The 20141-nt window shown below is 42.3% G+C and overlaps 1 protein-coding gene across 12 annotated transcripts in view; it reads right to left on the bottom strand.

Moving 5' to 3' along the window:
- vav2 (vav 2 guanine nucleotide exchange factor) overlaps positions 1–8196 on the bottom strand; it is a 227212-nt gene extending 219016 nt beyond the window's left edge. For 9 of the 12 annotated variants that reach the window (XM_039779876.1, XM_039779875.1, XM_039779869.1 and 6 more), the window contains exon 1: positions 6821–8196. In XM_039779876.1, the coding sequence (XP_039635810.1) occupies positions 6821–7024 (204 nt within the window). In that variant the 5' untranslated portion in view covers positions 7025–8196. The remainder of the gene's footprint in view (positions 1–6820) is intronic. The other 3 variants (XM_039779872.1, XM_039779868.1, XM_039779866.1) reach the window with 1 other exon arrangement.
- Positions 8197–20141: the final 11945 nt, after the last annotated feature.

A 20141-nucleotide genomic window follows, 5' to 3' on the forward strand; every position in this document is an offset into this window, starting at 1 on the left:
AGCTCCGGGAGACCTCTGGGCTCAGCCAGCAGTGATTCAGTCTGAGCACAGGTACTGTAACATCTCTCACTCACACTACACACACACACACACACACACACACATTACAAGTGTACACACACACTAACACACAGAAACGAAACAGCAGCACACACATACATATCCGCCTGAGTCATCCCAAAGGCATTCACAACCACCTCGCTAAAAGGAAGAAAAAAAAAAAAAGAAAGAGTGAGAAAGGCTGAGTGAAAAAAAAAACACACTGCAGAACACACAAAAGGCTTCAGAGTGCACGGCTCACAGTCTTGTCTTTCAGAATCAGCCTGAGGCGATGGATTCTGGATATATGTACACTTTGAGCTCCCGAGCACCGGTGCTCATTAAGCATCCATTTACGGCCTTGAGGTAAAGAGGCGAGCCTCGGCATTCTTTAAAATACAAAAAAGAAAAAAAAAAATAATAATAAAAAAACAACAACCAGGGATTTATTTGACCATGTAAATGAAGGTAATCTTGACAGCTTCTTTACAAGAGGTACTTTACCTCCTCCACAATAAGGCGGACACGTTTGTGAACTCACAGTTACATGAGACAACCACTTCTCACAGTTTTTATTCGAAATGTTCACCATCCACACTGAAACATAAAAAAGAAATAGCCAAATCTCCTCCTTTTCTCCCTCTTTTGGCTAGCAATTCTAAGTAGTCGCATAGTAAACGCATACGCTACAGGTCAATAACGACGCCGGTATTTTCTCAACAGCCACACAAGCGTTCAAAAGGAGCAATCACTGGCCGGTTTCTCGACGTGCACCTGGCCCTGTCTGCAAAAAAGAATTTGAGACCAGGGTTTTCAGTTTACTTAGTTTAATTAATGTGGAAAGAAACCAAAATGGAGAGGAGGGAAAAATATAATGCATTTTCAAATTTAGCCTGCTTAGTTTTGGACGTGGTCTGAGACTCACCCCAACATACCATCTGTTACTATTTGTTTTCCATGATGATCAACCACTAAAACAGATTTTGCACAACACGCCGCTACTTCAGATGTCAGACACGTTGGGCTGACATGTTTTATGTGCATTTATAGTTCGACGCTTTATAAGTTACTTCACAAATATCACAATAAACTGTGCAACTTCCTCACTGTGAACTGGGAAGACGCAAAGGACATTTCCCTTTTGAGCCACAATGAATGCACACTGTCAACCGTTATTTATTCAGTAGATTCTGCAGAGTGCTGATTTTGCAGTGCCCTCACTCATTTTCACGCCTATGACATTGCCACCTGAAAGTCAAGCAGAGACTTCAGTAAGTCGCCTTTCAGTTTGTCTCAAGTGGCTGCTTATCGGGATTGTTTCCTGCTCAAGGGTACGACAGCGGTGCTGGTATTTTTCCACAGGCGGTCCAGGAGGTCGAATGTTTTCGGTCACTTCCTAATAGCAAACGCTGAGTGTTTTTAAACCTGTTTGACTTACTATTGCTCTGGTTTATTCACATGCACAGGTATCCATCCTTCCACTTTCTATCCTGTTGAACATCACAGGGTAATGGATGCATCTATCCCAGCATGCACTGGGGGAGAGGCAGACTAATACATACAGACAACACCACTCACATTCACACCTATGGGCAATTTATGGGCCAGTTCATCTAAACCGACATGTCTTTCAACTGTGGGAGGAAAATTGAGCACCTGGAGGGAACCCACCAGGACAAGTCATTATTTTCAAATGTTTTGTCTATAGAATAGTCTGAAAGGTCACCATTAACTATCATAAAATCCCAGAGTCCCCAGATTTTGCACCTTTTGTCCCACTAACAGTCCAAAACAAAGATATCCAACATACAGTGAAACACAGCAAATCCTCACAATCGAGACGTAGGAAGCAGCAATGTTTTTTTTTGCTTGATAAACGCCTTGTACGTCCGATTGATTATCAAAACTGAAGTCAGTTCATTTTCTGTTGATCGATCAGCACTAAAAACCCATGCAGACGTGTAATCTCACCACAGAAAGCCCCCTTGGTTGCGTTTCAACCCAGGACTTCCTTGAGTCACCGCGCTGGCCAAGTACAGGTACGACAAATCAAACGACTACTCAGAATACTTGCCAAAACATCCCCTGTCAAACCATTCAAATCATAAAACCTATTGTAAAGCTATGGCTGGTGGGTACACTCAACATGGCTTTACAATCACACATTCAGTGAATGTTTATAAGCCATTTTATGGACACTTGTGACACAGTGCAGTAACAATACAGTATGGCCTCGTGTTGCCATGATGACTTCCCCATGAGCTCCACAGAATGCACTAAAGCACAATGTTAATGCACTGGAGGACAAACTGGGATCAATGCCAAACGTTTAAGTTGGGATTAGGGTCTGTTAACAGCAGCCACTGAATAGAATTAGAGGGTCAGTAGAAAAAAAAAAAAGGAGAAGTACATCCCTTCTGACTGGCCGTTACTCTTTCACCAAAAGCCCCATCCTGATGCAGGTCACACAGCTTATAACACCTACTCCCTGTGTCAAATACATATGCCGATAGTATGCCGTGACTAAATGTTTAACAGCGAGGCATATTCAAAGACAAAACTCCATTACAGAAACTATTAATCAAGGGGAGAAATTTTCTCTTGAGCAAATAATGTGATCACTCCGCTTTCACCTAGTATTCGTCAGGCTAAGCCACGGACTCTGTGTGTTTAGAGTGTTAAAGCACACGCGCTCTGACCTTTTCCTGATCATAAATCACATACGACTGATCTGCTGCCAGGATTTTGTTTAACCCAATTTGTCACTGAGGACACCCCCCTTCCACCCTGACTGCAGATTCACGCAGTGGGACCGGGAGCTTGGGATTAGTGGGCGGATGAAAGTCTCTCTCTCTCTCTCTCTCTCTCTCTCTCTCTCTCTCTCTCTCTCTCTCTCTCTCTCTCTCTCTCTCTCTCTCTCTCTCTCTCTCTCTCTCTGTCTCTCTGTTCTCTCTCTCTCTCTCTCTCTCTCTCTCTCTCTCATCATTGTAGCCTCTGGAGCTGATAAGTCCAGACTAGTGGTGGTTACTAGGCAAAGAAAGAGACTAGAGCGGCAACTAACATTTATTTCCGATGATCTGTCATCTGTCAATTGTTTTTTTTTTAAGCATTTTAGAAAAAGATGTTCCCAGAGACCAGTCCTGGTCCCTTTGGAAAACTCTTCTGTGTTTAATATCAAAAAGTCTGGATTAGTCTAATGGCGTTTTTCCTTTACATGGTACCTGCTCGACTCGCCTTTTTTGTTTTTCCATTATGAAAAAAAGTCCCTGGTACTAGCTAACCGGTACTTTTTTTTAGTGTCACCTTCGTCGAGGTTCCAAGCGAGCCGAGGCGATACCAAAAGGTGACGTGAAAACCTGCAGACTACCGATTGGTCGGAGAGAATCGTCCCTAATCACTGCGTCATCATTGCTAGCGACAGACGGGGAGTGTCCTGAACAAAGCCGCCGTTTTTAAATAGTTTAGCCAGCGGAGGGTTTTTTTGCTGCCTCCAGCTTCTTTTGAAACTAAATTTGTTTTCTGGCTGTGGCAACACCCACGTGCCGAGAATCAAAAACAACACACATCGACGTTCTGTGTGTTTGTCGCGTTAGGTCACGGCAGTTTCGCTATGATGACCAGCCACGCTCGCCTCACGCATGAGGCAGTACCAAATCTGCAATGGAAAATGGAGGAGGGGGCACCGCAGCCGAGTCGAGTCGAGCCCAGCCCAGCTGGTACTATCAGTGGGCAATCGGCACTAATCAGAGATCTTCAACAGGGGTCTGGGATCCCTATGGGTCCTCAGAGTCACTGCAGGGGGGCCTCCAAATTATTGTTAATTTAAAAAAAAAATCTAAATTAAAATGTCTTAAAGTGCTCATATTATGCTCATTTTCAGGTTTATAATTGTATTTAGAGGTTGTACCACAATAGGTTTACATGGTTTAATTTTCAGAGAACACCATATTTTTGTTGTACTGTACATTGCTGCAGCTCCTCTTTTCACCCTGTGTGTTGAGCTCTCTGTTTTAGCTACAGAGTGAGGCATCTCACTTCTTTTCCATCTTTGTTGGGAGTCGCACATGCGCATTAAGTACTGCTAGCCAGTCAGAAGCAGAGTATGAGGGCGTGCCACGCTTGCAGCTAGGTGAGCATTATAACGTGTGTTACAAAGTGACGCACGTTTGTAAAGGCTGGACTACAACAGAGCTGTTTGGAGCAGTTTGTGAACAGTGTTTTCTGTTGGAGATGGTAAGTCCCTTTGGGGTGGACTTTGGGCTTTTTCACTTTCTAAACCTATAACGTGCACAAAAAAAGATATATAACACAACAAAGGAAAGGGGAAAAGCCAAAAAGCATAACATGAGCACTTTAACATGAATCCAACATGTTATTAGCCAATATAAATCCCCACTGATGATAGGCTTACTGGCCTATAAGATAGTCACTAAGATAGGCATCCACAGATATGTTTAACATTAAAAGCTGATTTATAAAATCCTACCAAAAATTATTTTAATAGTATTCTAGTATGAAGGCTTTAGGCCGCCCTATACATTATTGTAGGCCTAGTTTAATATGCAACTTCATTATATATATAATATGTAGTAGGGGGGGGTCCCTGCTCCGTCTCTCTTTCAGTTAAGGGGTCCTTGGTTTAAAAAACGTTGAAGACCCCTGTTCTAAATGATACCGACACATACAGCATAAACATGACAAAAAATGTACGTTTTCGTGCTTTGTGGAGATACAATCGTGAGGCTCGGTGCTTCCAAATGATGTATAATTTTGTCAGGGTTGCGTGAATATTCAACTGGAGGCCAATCCACATAATGTAACAAACTCCGCCCCCATCTATATTCTGCTGCTTGTTCAGGGACTAATTTTCTGTTGATCGACTACCTGGATTGAAATATGCTGGAAATGCAAGGAATATTTAATATTAGAAAGAGGCAGCCGCTAACCACACAGACTGAAAGCCAGACAGACAGACGCAACACACACACACACACACACACTATTATGACAGAAACGGGTCACGGAAGGTGTGCCAACAGTACTAGACAAATGTACTGTCAGAGGGCAATTGCTCTGGCGTGATCGCTGTTTCTGCCTCTGCGGTTGTGACAATAGGAATAAACTGAAAACATTCTGCATGTGGGCAACCCTGATCTACTCACAGTGCCTATTCCAAGCCTTTTCTTCCCATGCAATAAAGAAGGCTCAGTGGTACTTTAGAGCAGACTTCAGGGTGAATAAAAGTCAATAGAAACGTTTGCCACAGCACACTTTTACTCCACTGCTGTGGTCATGTAAACTTGCTGTGGCACCCGATGCTTCCTTATATTGGCTTTGGAAAACATGAATGAGCTCGAGGTTTAGATGAAGCTTTAGAGAAACTGGAGGCGGTGTGACATCTACGATCCAAACCTCTAATCACACCGCCGTGTAGACTTAAAGTTTCGTCTGAGTATGTACCAAGATGGTTCTTCCTCTTCAAATTTGTCCGGCAAAGGATTTACAGCAAACTTAAGATTAGATTTGGATTTGAATTGCCAACACCGTGCAGGTGGTGTTAACTAAATCAAGAAGATTGGCAGCTAAATCTGACGACTTTCAAGGGTTTTTCTTTATTTAGCCAACTCTCTAATCAAGCTGCTACTCCAAAAAAAAAAGGTCAACTAAAGTAAAAGCAGGTGATTATCTTTGGTCGGGAGTGGATTATACTCAATTCTCACCCTTCAGTCTAAAGCAAATGTGATGATGGTGAAGCCGTCATCGCATAGCAACAAATGAATCACTGACACATTTCACCTTGATAACCTGACAATGAGCGATCTTACAAAAGGTTGCACTGCGAAGTGTGCTGAAGTACGTAGAAACTTGGGATGTTCTTGTTTGTAGAAAATGAAACAAACAGCCAACAAAACACAGACCTAGAGACTAGGGCTGTGCTCGATTGAAGGAATTCTTAGTCGACTAACACTCATTCAATTGTATCGACTAATCGATTAGTTGATTTAATCGACAGATCTGTAAATCTGAGTTTCTCCGCAAAGAGTCATGCAAAAGCACCACTTTAATTCTTGTGTTTACCAGAGATGTGCTCGTACGTTTCTTGGAAATAAGTCATTCATCATGAAAAAAAGCATAAAACATGACTAATCGACTAAAGAAATCTAAGTTGACTAAGACCAAAACGACCGATTAGTCGACTAATCGACTAAGAGGGAGCAGCCCTACTAGAGACATGATCGACTCGAGGTGGGGCACTATCTAACCGTCACTTGTGTGCAGGGATGGCACCTTGCTCCTTCATCACCTGTGCAAACCTGAATGGACCCCTGCATGTGTTAAAGCGTGTAGCCTACTGTATACACCGTAAACTTCTCTGAAACAGCTGTATTATCACAGATAATCTGATTGTGGCTCTGCACTGGGATCTGGCAAAGAAGTAGGCTTGTTGTGACAGGAAGGTTCAAATATGTGGACCAACTGGAGAAAACAAATCCAGGAATGAGATGCTGTAAAAAATAAATAAATAATTCAGATTTCCAAACAATGCATGGAACATGTCAGTGGCCCTGGCAACCCCAAGGTGTGAATGAGAAGCAGAGCAATGAATATATAAGTGTGTGTGTGTGTGTGTGTGTGTGTGTGTGTGTGTGTGTGTGTGTGTGTGTGTGTGTGTGTGTGTGTGTGTGTGTGTGTGTGTGTGTGTGTACAGTCGCAAAACATAGCCCGTAGGTGTAGTAAATCAAATAACCCAGCATCTGCTGGCTTGAAGTTTGCAACTCACCTGTGACATCTGGGGTCTGAAATTTATCTCCTTCAGGTCCACTGATCCCGGCGAGAGGTTGTGCAACATCTGGCACAAGAGCACCCCGTCTCGAAGGGCCTGTGCCAAGTCGAAGACGGCCGCCGAGGGCCACACGACCCGGTGGTTCGGGGGCAGGACCTTGCAGTCTATCAACCACCGGCCGCATTGTCTCCACTCCTCCATATAGGCTCCGGAGACTCTCCACACAAAGTAACCGAGTCCTCGAAGTGGCTCACAGCGGGCTGAAAGCGGCGGTTCACGGCGCACAAGCAGGCACTACTGTCGGTTCCCTATACCCGCACTGGATGTCTTAAATCATTCACTTATCAGCTCGATAAATCAGGCAATTTCGCAACTGTATGTTAGCGCACTATATGCCCATGCCAGACGCATGTCATTTCTCCTGTCTCCACAACATGGAAATGAAGGCTTGGAAAAGACTCCAATAATAACAACACAGATCCAGTTCAGCGGACGGCGGCGATGGAACCAGACAACAGAGACGTCCTATGGGAATTTTCTTCTCTTCATTCTTAAAAAGTTTGCTTCGCATATCCAATCCCCCCCCAAAAAAAAGAGGCGTGAATGAAGGGGTTACAGCAGTGGCTAACGAAACAGCTGGATGCAGCAGTTTGTAATGTATCGACTTCACTGGTGTCTCACATTTCAGTGAACCAAACAGCACAGCCTACTAACCTACAATGTGGGGAGAGAAGGGAAAAAAAGAAAAAAAACGACGTTTCAAGTCTGTGTAGTTGTTGAAGCAAGCGGCCGGGAGTCACCTACCGCAATTTGCATTTACCGTTTTCTTCGGAAGTTAAACGTCAAAAACAAAAACTTCCCGAAATTTCCACAGCAAACAATAAAGAAAAAAAGAGATAATACACAGGGCAGTCTTTCCACAACGCCGGGGGGAATCACCCTCTTGCCACAACACAGTCTAACGCTCTCCGAGCAGCGGAAACACGTCCAGAAATATTAGTGTTTACATTTATCCGGGTAAATGTTACTTTGTTTGGCGCCTTACTGCACGCCCAAATAGCGTTGCGCGTGTGTACCGCTTGGCTCGTCTGTGATTTCTGCCTCCCTTCCGCTCATGTCCTCTCGCTCTCTCTCTCTCTCGCGTCTCCCTCTCCTCGTTTCCCTCTCGGACGGAGATGTTTAGCGGTCCCAGCTCCCGACCAGACCGGAGCTGCACAAACGTGAGGAGAAAGCTTCCAGGGCTGCTCGCGCGGTGTTGACTCAGGGGGGGGGTTGAGCGAGCTCGCACGTGCTGATTATCTCGCGCAAAGGTAAAACCTGAATAGTCCACACTTTTCGTTAAAGTGGCTCCACTGCCTACTCCAAGAATGTGAGTTTCAGGGAATATGTGTTATTTATTTTTTAACTGAGAGTTGTGCACGCGCCCTCTGACGGATGAAGCGCACACTGCACGTGCGACTGAAACAAGGGGATTAAAGGGTCACTTCGATCAAAAAACACAAACGTAATTATTATTTGGCAGGTGTTCTTTGGTAGAATGTAGCCAACCGTTTTCAGTGAATCTTGCTCACTGTGAAGTGGATTATTGTGAACAATCACCTGAATATATTAAAACAATGATTTTCGCTTTTTATTAAAAAGGGACAATCATCATCATCATCATCATCATCATCATCATCATCAACTTTATTTCCAGACTCAAGGTCCATTCAGAAGACACAGACATGACAAACAGCATACATTAAAAATAGAAAGATAAACATATACAGAGAAATAAAAACAAAAGAAACAACAATACTGCATTTCTATAAAAGACACTTATACCAGTGTTTCCATAGTGATGATTGGTATTGTATGGCACTAAACCTAGGATTTGCAGTCACTTGCACTAGAGCACCTGGGTTTGTTGAGCAGTATCCTCATACAGTCATCCTAAGCAACCTTAAGCTTCTGCTTGCCTTTTTAAACTTAGTCCATAAGGGAGCAGTATACAAAGGAGTGAAATATGCCTTAAACAGACCAATTTTGACGTAATCCTTGCTCATGTGGAATTTTCTGACCAGCATGTTAGCTTGGGCATATAATATGCGAAGCTGCCTGTATATATCCTCATCATCAGATAACTGATCTGTAATGTAGGGACCCATATATTTAATTTTATTACAGACACGCATCACTTGTCCTGACAGATAAAAGTCTGGAAAACAAAGATCTTTGTCCACTTTGGTCCTACATATCAAGACAGCACTCTTTTGGGCATTATACAACGCGTCATATTTCACCCCATATTCAGAGCAGATATTCAGTAACTGCTGGGAGAGAAAATTGCCAGATCATCAGCATACATGAAATGATTAACCAAGGTGTTACCAATCATACAGCCAGTTTTGCATCTTGTCAATTGGTTGGATAACTCATCCATGTACAAGTTGAAGAGTGACATACCCCATTACTTACCCCAAAGGAGGCAGAGACTGTATTACCCCATTTAACCTGCATACTCTGGTTGGCATACCAGTAAGCAAGCCAGGATTCTTATAATGCTGTCAGGGGCACCCCTTTGGCTCAGTTTTTCAAATAGCTTATGATGATTGACTCTGTCAAAGGCCTTAGAAGCATCAATAAACCCAATTAGCATAGATGAATTCTGCTTTCTGCCTTACGTACCCCTGTGTTGCCTCCTTCAAGGCAGAGATACACAAATCAGTACCAAGCTTAGCTTTGAAGCCAAATTGATTGTCAGTGGTACCAATATAAGGACATAGACGATCAAGCGAAATCATTTCCAGTACTTTAGATAGCACACTGGTTAGGGCTATTGGCCTATAATTATCCAAACTCCAAACATTGCCAGCTTTGTCTTTGATGACAGGCACAGTAGTAACAGACAACATAGATTCAGGTAGCAGGCCATGGGTCATGAATCCAGAAAAGCAAATGGCAAGCAGTACTGCCACCTTTGGGCTAGCAAACTTAAAGTGCTCTGCTGTGATGTGGTCTGACCCACTTGCTTTCTTATCAGATAGCTGTGCTACTGCCTGGCAGACTTCACTGGAGGTGATTATCTCTGGATTGCTGTTGACAATATTTGCCACTTTGTAGGGGTCACTTTTAACACAGTTAACCCTTGTGTTGTCTTCCCATCGACAACGTAACTTTTTGTTTTTTTCTGGGTCAAAATTTTAAATGAAAACTTTTGTCGATTTTTTCCCAGTTTTTTTTGTCACTATTTCACATTTTTGTCAATATTTATTTTCAGCAATTTGTTTTTAATGTTTTTGTCGATTTCTTTCCCGCGTTTTTGAAATTTTTTTTCCAACATTTTTGTCACTTTTTTTCAACGTTTTTTTGTCTTTTCTTTTTTTTCAAATGCTATAAAATTAAATAAAACACCCAAATTCAATAAAAGTAGTGAACTGATCATTTATTTTACCTGTGAAGAGTAATGGTTGTATGGCACCATCCACGTTAGTTTCTTTGACAATTTGGTGGAAAGAAAACCCAAATGTCTGATATGGAAACTTTTAAAAAATGGGTCAAATATGACCCGAGGACAACAGGAGGGTTAAATAAGGCAGAGTAGTGTTGCCTCCACAGCTCAGTTATATTCGGGAATCCTTTCAGCTGAGCTGAAGGGGGTGTTGACATACACTCCAACAACTGTATGTCAAAATCAGTGCATTAGCAATGGCATGTAGTACTACCCAGCTATTTGGCAGGGCCTAGAGCAAGCCCTACAACCTCAACACCATAGGCTCGTTCGAGATAAACTGCGCCTCGCCTGTAAAGTGGACGAGAGCAGGCGACAGCAACCGGGGGCGGTGACAAAAATCCGCTCTCAAGTCAGACAGTTTCCAGCCGTTTCCAGCAGCCTTCAGGCTGAACAGGAAGTCACAAATGTTATCAGACCCATATATCAGCTTGTACACAAGTCTCCAGTTGTTTTTATTATGACAGAGTAGCTGTCAAAATGCTGTACATGCGATCTGTTGCTGATTTTAATTAACAACACAGTGTAGATGATCCGTAATCTGAACAGATTTAGTCTCTCTGACTTCTAAACGTAACTATCAGCCACACAACATGTGGTTTGTACAGAATAAATCAGACAAATAGCAGTTAAAATCCCTCCAATTCAAAATCAATAAAAAGTTCATATAAAACGTCATCATGCTGAGTCGATTCTGAACCAATCAGCTGTTAGATCAGCTGAGAGCCAGGCATTTCCCAGCATGCCCTCGGTCCGCCTGGGTCTTGCAGTCGGTGCAAAGCAACTGCGCTGCCTGCGTCTCAAACATTGACAATAAAATGGACCAACAGATCCCATTGCTCTTGACAGAGACCAGTGATGGCTATTAGAAGCACTTTTCCGGTGAGCGCTGAGCGTTACTGCGCAGCCTCCAACTGAGAGAGACGAGGTAAATGTGACGTGAGCAACCTGTCTGAAAGTTGTAAGTCTTCTGGTAGCTGTGCCAAGAGATATCTCAGAGACGGCGAGCGTAGGTGTATGTAAGGAGATAACATGGGCACAGGCTAATTATTGCTAACTAAAATGCTAGTTAACATTAGTAATTAAACTTAAACAGCTAATGTGAGTCGAAACTGCCTGCGAGCTTCTCCTGTACTGTACGGTAATTTCTTTACTGTGCGACAGTAAGTCACGTGGTTATGACACAATCGTTAGCCTATTTTTACAAAAACGTCTGCTAGGGAGCCATAACGTGAGATACAAGGTGGATGGATAAATAGAGTCTTTATACCCTTCAGATGTAAAGTTATTCGCTGTCAAAGTGGCGCCGAAATGAATGGCAGTCAATGGAATGCTAACGGTAGGTGATGGCTTGTTAGCATCAAAATGGCGCCATAGGAGCTACGCGTTCCGAGGAGAAGCTTACCCCCTTGGTCTCAAACCTGCGGCCGCCTTGATCTCGTGAGGTTATCGTCGCCCACGCGTGCATGACGTGAGAGCAAGTCGGGATCAAGTCGGACACAAATCTAACCGCGCATGCATTGGGCGGCAATCGCCGGTGATTGATTCTGCGCAGGCCTGGCTCATCTCGAACGAGCCTTTTGTCTCTCTGTTGCTTTGTTGCTGAGTGATGAAGTTCCCCCATTGGTCAGAGTGAGTGAGATGACATGGGTGTTGGTGTCTCACCATTGGCCGTTGCCCTTTCAAAATGTATATCCATCAGTCAGCTGATTAACTTCCTCAGTACACAATTGTGGTTTCTTTGTGGCTGCCACCCATTTTAATGCATGGGTTTAGCAGCACGGGCAGAGTAGGCTACATGCAGATAAACGGCCCACCACCGTGTCCGGTGTGTGTGTGTGTGTGTGTGTGTGTGTGTGTGTGTGTGTGTGTGTGTGTGTGTGTGTGTGTGTGTGTGTGTGTGTGTGTGTCTGCCTGCCTGCCTGCCTGCTCCTCTCTGTCGCTTTCGAAACAAGTAGACCTATGGAGTTTAGAAAATAAACACTCAATATAATAATAAACCAATATCATTATTAGGATATTTCATCATGTAAAAATCGGAGGAGTTAAAACACCAGGAGAACAGCAGGGAGAGGGGCGTGAAAATCAAATGGGTTGGCAAGCAGGGGATGCATATCTTATATATATATATATATATATATATATATATATATATATATATATATATATATATATATATATACAATTTTTTTTTTTTGTTGCAAGATTCGCTCGTGGATTTAAAAAAAAATAGAATTTTCGAATTTTCAGTCACAGGAGGAGGCAGCTATTTTCAGCAAAAGAAGCTGTGAAAAAAACCACCGTACACTACCCTCCAAACGCACCAAACAGCAGACAGACAAAGTTACACACTAGCTGGTGAACACAGTGGAGCATTTAGCAGCTAAAGAGACTGATATTTCCCTGAGGTGTTGATGGATGGAAAGCAAGCAACTAGAATATTGGACTTAGATGCATCAGGCAGCAAGAAACACAACTCCAAATGAATGCCAATGTTGGTTCATACCTGCTTGATCTGTTTTCCAACAAGTTTGACATGTCAATTTAAAAGGTTATGTCAGTGTTGTGTTTACGGGTTGGCTCCGCTGCTCTCAAGTGGCCAAATTAACAAATGTGTTAAGCACACATTTCAGCTTTAAGCTAACAGGTCAAGATCTTTTCCGGCTTCGCTTACTTTAATGGAAGTCAATTTATTTCCCCCCTCTTGTAACTCTCTTTGCTACTCCCCACACACACACAGATTGTCACAGATTGTCTTCTGCCGTTTAGACACTTTTATTTCATTATTCCCTTCTATAATTTTGCACTTCCCCTGTTCCTTCCCCAATCTCTCTCCCCTTCATGAGATTTCCCCAATGTCAGCCCTTGTTAGTGAAATAACCACAATTGGTCAATTAATCACTTAACTGTCACTAAAATCAATATGCCACCTGTTTCTTGTTAAACCCTCTTTGTCACGCCTCATTACTTTCGCAACTCAGTCAGAATTGTCCCTTCCCACCTTCAGATTTCCACCGGGACATAATAACACATTTGGCTAATTTATCTACAGGCATAAAATAGAGCAGCACAGCAAAAATGTGATGTTCTGAGCGTCTGAGGATTTCACTTTCACGACTGCAAAGCTGGATTTTACAGACGACGTACAGAAAGACGCATTGAAATCACCAATATATAAGGCTTGAGGAAGGATTCAAACGACCACTGTCAGCTCTTTACAGCTGAATATTGTGGACTCTTTGCTTTTCTCAGTCTTCTTTGCTGCTTGGTTTGGGACTTGCCAGTAAAAGAAATGACCACCCACCTACATATGTTACAACTGCCCTGGATGTCAACAGGGCATAGAGATACAACACACAATGTTTTAAGAATGATGCGGCAGAACTACAACAGAGGAACCATAAAGTTTAGCATCTCTTGCCCCCCTTTTTGCCCATCTCCAGAAGCCAACACACCCCACATAGGGGCTCTGTGGCTATTAACTAGTTGCTTAGTGTAGTGCAGCAACTTACAGGGGGATCCATCTATGAGCTGCACCTTTCTCTCTTTGGCTGCCAGCTTCACCTCACAAAGACACACAGACGGTTGGTTCGCAGCTTCACTTCGGCATCAACTGTTCCCATGACGGCTGCCGCCCATCATTCAACAATCAGAAGCCCTCAACTAACTGATGTCGTGTTTGACACAGGCGATGTTCAATTCATGGTCAAACAATTCAGGGTCTTTCACACTCGGGCAGAAAAGCCTGACCCAATTGGTCGCAGAGTTTGCAGGGATATCTACAAGACTGGACCATGACCCGTATAGAGAGCCGGTAAGCCAAGTTCAAGTCTCAGTTCGAACCATTCAAGATGCCTGAACAGAGGTTTGAGCATTTCAGTTTGGATCTAGTGAGACTCCTTCCCATCTCCTGCAGTTTCACAAATCTACAGACTACGGTGCACAGGACCGCCGGGGAGCCAGAGGCGGTTTTGCTAGAATTTACAGCAACAGTGGATGTGCTCAGTCTTTTTAAGAGCCGCTGTATTACAGGTTCTGAGTGCTGGCTGGTTACCCCTCCCCCCCTCTCCCCCGATTCCCCAATGCACCTCAGGCTTCTAGGCCCCAGGGTTTAATTGCATCAACTACCAGCCAAAAGCCATCATGGAATCAGTTCCCACGGGTGCTTTTGCACATCCTCGGCATTTGGAAATCAGAAAAAAATTTTTTTATTGGAATCAGAAAAGGCTTTATTGCCACGATGAGTAAACTTATGTGGAATTTGTGTTGGTGAAAGGTGCATACATAAACAAACAAACATATTAAACATTAATAAAAAATAAATACAGAAAAAAAACTAATGTATACATAGAAAATAACTGTTGCATAAGACAAAAAGGCTGAATGGGTTGAGTGCAGAATTTGTAAAGAATATGAGGTATTATGTAATGGGCAGATGTAAAGTCCAGGATGAAGGTTAGTGCCGGTTAGTACAAGTGTAGTGACTACGGATGGGGGGGGGTTAAGAGAGGGAAAAACCTGTTTTTATCGCATGAGGTTTTGGAGGGGAGGGGTCCGGGGGGAATGTCAACCCTTGTGGTTACCCTCACATTAAAACCAGTTCTGAGTGGTGTTCCTTTACTTTTTTAACGTGACGGTTCCATATGTGGTGGTTGGATCACTCTTAACCCTTGTGTTGTCTTCCATTCGGCCATGCATCGTCCTCCCGGACCAAAACTGAATTTTTTTCAGTTTTTCTGATGTTTTTGTCTCTTTCTTTCAACACCTGTGGCCCTTTTTTCAATGTTTTTTGGCGCTTTTTTGGGAAGTTTAACGCTTCTTTTCACTTCCGCGTATAAACACCACTAACACCAACACATTACTAGTATTTTTGGGAATTCATGGTCAAAAAATCTCTTTTATAGGAAACTATTCCTAATTCTTGAGTTAAAAAAAACAGAAATTATGAATTGTTTAGACTAATATTGAAGGAAGGATAATCACAGAAGGGTCAACGTTTTTTTTTTTTTCTTCAAATGCAAAAAAATTGAATAAAACACCCAAAATTCAATGAAAGTAGAGATCCGGTCTTTTGTTGTACTTGCGAAGTGCGTTGTATGGAACCATCCATGTTATTTTTGGGTAATCAAAATTAGGTAGTTAAAAAGATATCGACATTTCGAAAACAGGTCAAATTTGACCCGATGACAACACAGGGGTTAAAGAGAAGAAACAGGGCGCCTGGGCAGCTCACCTGGTGGAGCGCGCGCCCATGTGTAGAGGGGTTCGACTCTGACCTGCGGCCCTTTGTCGTTCCCCCTCTCTCTCCCCCTTCATGTCTTCAACTGTCCTGTCAAAATAAAGGTCTAAAAAAATAAAGAGATGAAACAGCCAGATGGAGACGGATAACTTTCTGAAGCAGCCCTTTGCGGTTCTCAAAATTTCATCAGCTCCACAACAACCACACTTCCAGGTTTCTCGCTCCCATGTAGCTGAACCAACCAATCAGACGCTAGCAGAACGGAGACTGAGGAAAAACCACAGAGGTAGATGGAAATCACTAAACATGTAAATAATAACAGTGTAAACACACATCTGTAAATAGCTAACTGTATAAACATTGGAAATGTATTTTTAAGTAAATGAACTAATAATTCACAAAATATCTCAAATATATGAATGGCCTGCAAACCTCACACTCTGATTGGTCACCACATTTAAGTGTGTAGTAAGCAGACAGATATGACACCGGCTGTCACTGTCAGGGGAAGCTATGTTTTAATGCACCATTTGTTTAACATTATACCAGGTCTGGACTCGTGACGGTTAACTAAGACCTTACCTAACTCGGACAAAGCCCCGTAATCTTGGGGCATATGAAAATGTGGGAGCTGGGTGAATGGCGGCTGATTATGTCCTTTGCACAATGCATCCTGTGACGCACAAATGGTCTTTGAAATGGCCGATGGAGCCATGAGATCACTTAACCTTTAAAGACATTTTGAACAGCTCCATCAGCCCAAAAATATGGCTTTTGAATCTTTTAAGCAGGCTTTTTTTTTCTCTGGGGGGTGGGGGGGCTGCACTACAATGCTCAAACCAACTTCAGAGCAAAGGGTAGAGAGAAAACGGTAGCATGAGCTGAGTGAGCGTTGCGTGTTCCTATCCTCGGATCTGAAGAGAAATGATCTTAACACTCAACAGTTTTAGGGGAACTTTGCAACAACGCGCACTCTGTAAATCCTGCCTAGTCAGATAACTAAAGGTCAGAACATTTTAAATACTGTAGATGCTGCGTGAACATCTTGGTGTGTGTGTGTGTGTGTGTGTGTGTGTGTGTGTGTGTGTGTATGTGTGTTTTAATGCAGTACAACAGTAATTCCTCCTCCTTGCACTTTACTGAAAGCCAACAGATAATATTCTAGAAAAACACACAGCATATGAAAACGAGAACCTTTGGGACATCTGTAACATAAATGGTGAAGTAACCGGCAGCCTAAATGGAAGAGAGACAGGGTTATTATGACGAGGCTGATCCTGTGACACAGCATATATGTATAAGCTTACGGTAAGCTCCCACAATTGAATTTATGTACTGTATGTGAATATGATGCAATAGCAATCGTCTTGGATAAGTAATGTTTTAAAATAGATTAATAAGCACCATATGTTATATATATATATATATATATATATATATATATATATATATATATATATATATATATATATATATATATAATTATATAAGACCATTATTTATCCAAGATATATATATATATATATATATATATATATATATATATATATATATATATATATTGAGCATTAAAAAAAGAGGTTCTCAGTTTCTCAAGGACAGTAGCAGCTAATTTGCAATTAAGATTCTTCATATATAGCGTGTTACATTAGCATAAATCGTTTACGGAACAGAAAGTGCACACATGTGCAGGTCATTCTACATACCCTGATTCAAATTGACTAACCCTTCTTTTCTGAATGTTCTCCTACGAGGTAGAGAAAATGAAAAGCAGAGATCCATTAATCAAAGCAAACACAGCCTGGTGTGATGTGTCTGTAGAGTTGCATGTGTGTGGTCTTTTTAAGACGTTTTTCTTTTTTTAATGCGCTGTGAGCGATGGCCAGAAGTGGCAGAAATGACTAGATGCCATTGAAGTTGTGGCACTGATCAATCACGCCCCAAGGTTGTTGTCCGGTGCCGATTGGCATGTTCTGTGTGGCACGCCGGCAGCAGAGAGCAACCTGCTGCGACATGCACAGTGCAAGGATTGAACCTATAGTGCAAATGATGAACGGCCCCACAGTGTGCATGCAGTTGGGGCTTCCTCTTAGCATTAGGCCTGTAACAATTATTTAAAGTGCTCATATTATGCTTTTTGGCTTTTCCCCTTTCCTTTGTTGTGTTATGTATCTTTTTTTGTGCAAGTTATAGGTTCACAAAGTGAAAAAGCCCAAAGTCCACCCCAAAGGGACTTACCATCTCCAACAGAAAACACTGTTCACAAACTGCTCCAAACAGCTCTGTTGTAGTCCAGCCTTTACTTCAGAGACCAACGCGCATCATTTTGCGTCACTTTGTAACACACGTTATAATGCTCACCTAGCTGCTAGTGTGGCACTCCCTCAAACCAAGCTTGTTAGAGCAGAGGCCTGAAGAGTTCAGAAAGCTGTATCGCCACGTCCAGGAGACAGTATATTTGTTAACATTTAAATAACTTACCACTCTGAAACGGCTTTCTCCAGCAGAGCTGGTTCGGGTTGTTCTGCCTGTGTTTCGGGATCCGACTCGCGGGTTTGTTTTGGATCACACTGGCTTGCTTGTCGGGGCCCTCCCTACTCCGCTTCTGACCGGCTAGTAGTCCTTACCTAGCTACTGCGCATGTGCGACTCCCAACAAAGATGGAACAGAAGTGAGATGCCTCACTCTGTAGCTAAAACAGAGAGCTCAACACGCAGGGTGAAAAGAGGAGCTGCAGCAATGTGCAGTACAACAAAAATATGGTGTTCTCTGAAAATGAAACCATGTAAACCTATTCTGGTACAACCTCGAGATAGAATTATGAACCGGAAAATGAGCATTATGTGAGGTCTTTATTAGTTATCTAATAGCAATATTTTTTAAGTTATCGCAGTTCCATTTAAAGATGCAGACTTATAAAACTAACTTTCTGTCATATTTGCTGAAACTGACCCTATGTTTGAGTAGAACTACATGAAGCAGGTAATAAAAAAAATAAACAAATCTGGGGGGTGTCTAACTGCACAAAAGCCATCAATGTACAAGCATTTCATAGCATCCTCCCCTCCTGCTTCCCCATGCACAAGCTGCAGATAGGTTTCCTCCCCCTTCCCCCCTCTTCACACACACTCTATCGCGCACAGCTCTCCCTTGTGGGGGGAGGGGCTTAAGAGACCGTTTGGGCTTTAGCAGAAAGGGGGAGGGACTGAAAAGTTGTCGATGTTCACATTTTTTGGCTAAATCCTGGATCTTCACAATCCTCCCTACAGCACCTTTAATTGCCAACACTGGCTAAGGAGTATGACTGTTGCTGGTCATTGTTGATTTTAAGTTGTTTATGTTGATTTAAGAAAAAATCCAATGTTTTCTGATAATAAACAGGCATGGTTTACTTCATAGGCTGTGTACTAGTGTTTTTATATCATCTGGGTCACATAACAGTGATAAAACCAAAAGATGTACCCTGTGATTCATTTCAAAAACTTTAATATGTTTAAATAAATAAATAAATACTTCTAAATTTGACTGAAAGAGACAATTAATTGTACAGCAAAATGTGGAATTGCTACAGCTCTACTTAGCATTGCCAAACAAATAATATTCTGTATGTATCCTTTTACATGGTTTCATAAAAAGAGCCTTTAGTATGCAAAGGAACTTATAGACAATGTACCTTCTTTAAATGAATGTTCTTTATTCAAAATAGTTTTCAGTTGCTTTTTTCTTAATAAAAAAAAGCTGCATTTCTTTTATGAGGCGACAGTGGTGGAAGAAGTATTCAGATCCTTTACTTAAGTAAAAAGTACTAATACCACACTGTAAACAAAAAATAATACTCCCAAGTAAAAGTCCTGCATTGAAAATGTAGTAAAAGTACGTAAGTATCATAGAAAATGCACTTAAAGTATTAAAAGTGAATGTACGTAAAATCCTCCTATTTTAGAAACCAGAAACGATCCAAACAACTCAGATTAACTGTTGTTTAATCAAGGCTAACTATTGGGCTCAGCTATTGTAAGCCTGAATTGAAGGCCTGTATATGTTGGGTAGTTTACTTTAGGAACCAAAACATTGTATTTTATAAGCTACATTGCCATTCGTTTTGTGTGAAAAAATCTTAATTTTGAAAGAGTAACTTAAACTAACTCAATCTGCTCAGGAGTTATATGTAGTGGCCAGGCGCAAAAAGTACAGTGGCCTTTCTGACATGAGGAGGTGCCAGAAGTAGAAAGTAGGACTTGAAAAGAAAAGAGGCTTCAAGGAAAGAACAAAAAGTATTGAGCTAAAGGACCGAACTTGCATGATTACATTCCACCACATACAACCCACCAGCTCCCAAACTTGCATATTTTGTGCAACACAACAGAGACACCAGCCACTGACAAATCTTACAGCAAGCTTAGGGATAGGTGCCCGACACGGCCATCTCCTGGATTACAGTAACTGCAAGCCATGTTGAGACACACACATTTAAACAGAAGAACACACAGGCGCACACACACACACACAGGAGCATGAAGCCGGTGGAGGCTCCAGCTGTTTGAAGGGGTCAGCTCTGGGTGCGTGCCAGTTGGCAGGCCAGCTGATAG

The sequence above is a fragment of the Perca fluviatilis genome, chromosome 17 (assembly GCF_010015445.1).
Source record: "Perca fluviatilis chromosome 17, GENO_Pfluv_1.0, whole genome shotgun sequence".
NCBI lineage: Eukaryota > Metazoa > Chordata > Actinopteri > Perciformes > Percidae > Perca > Perca fluviatilis.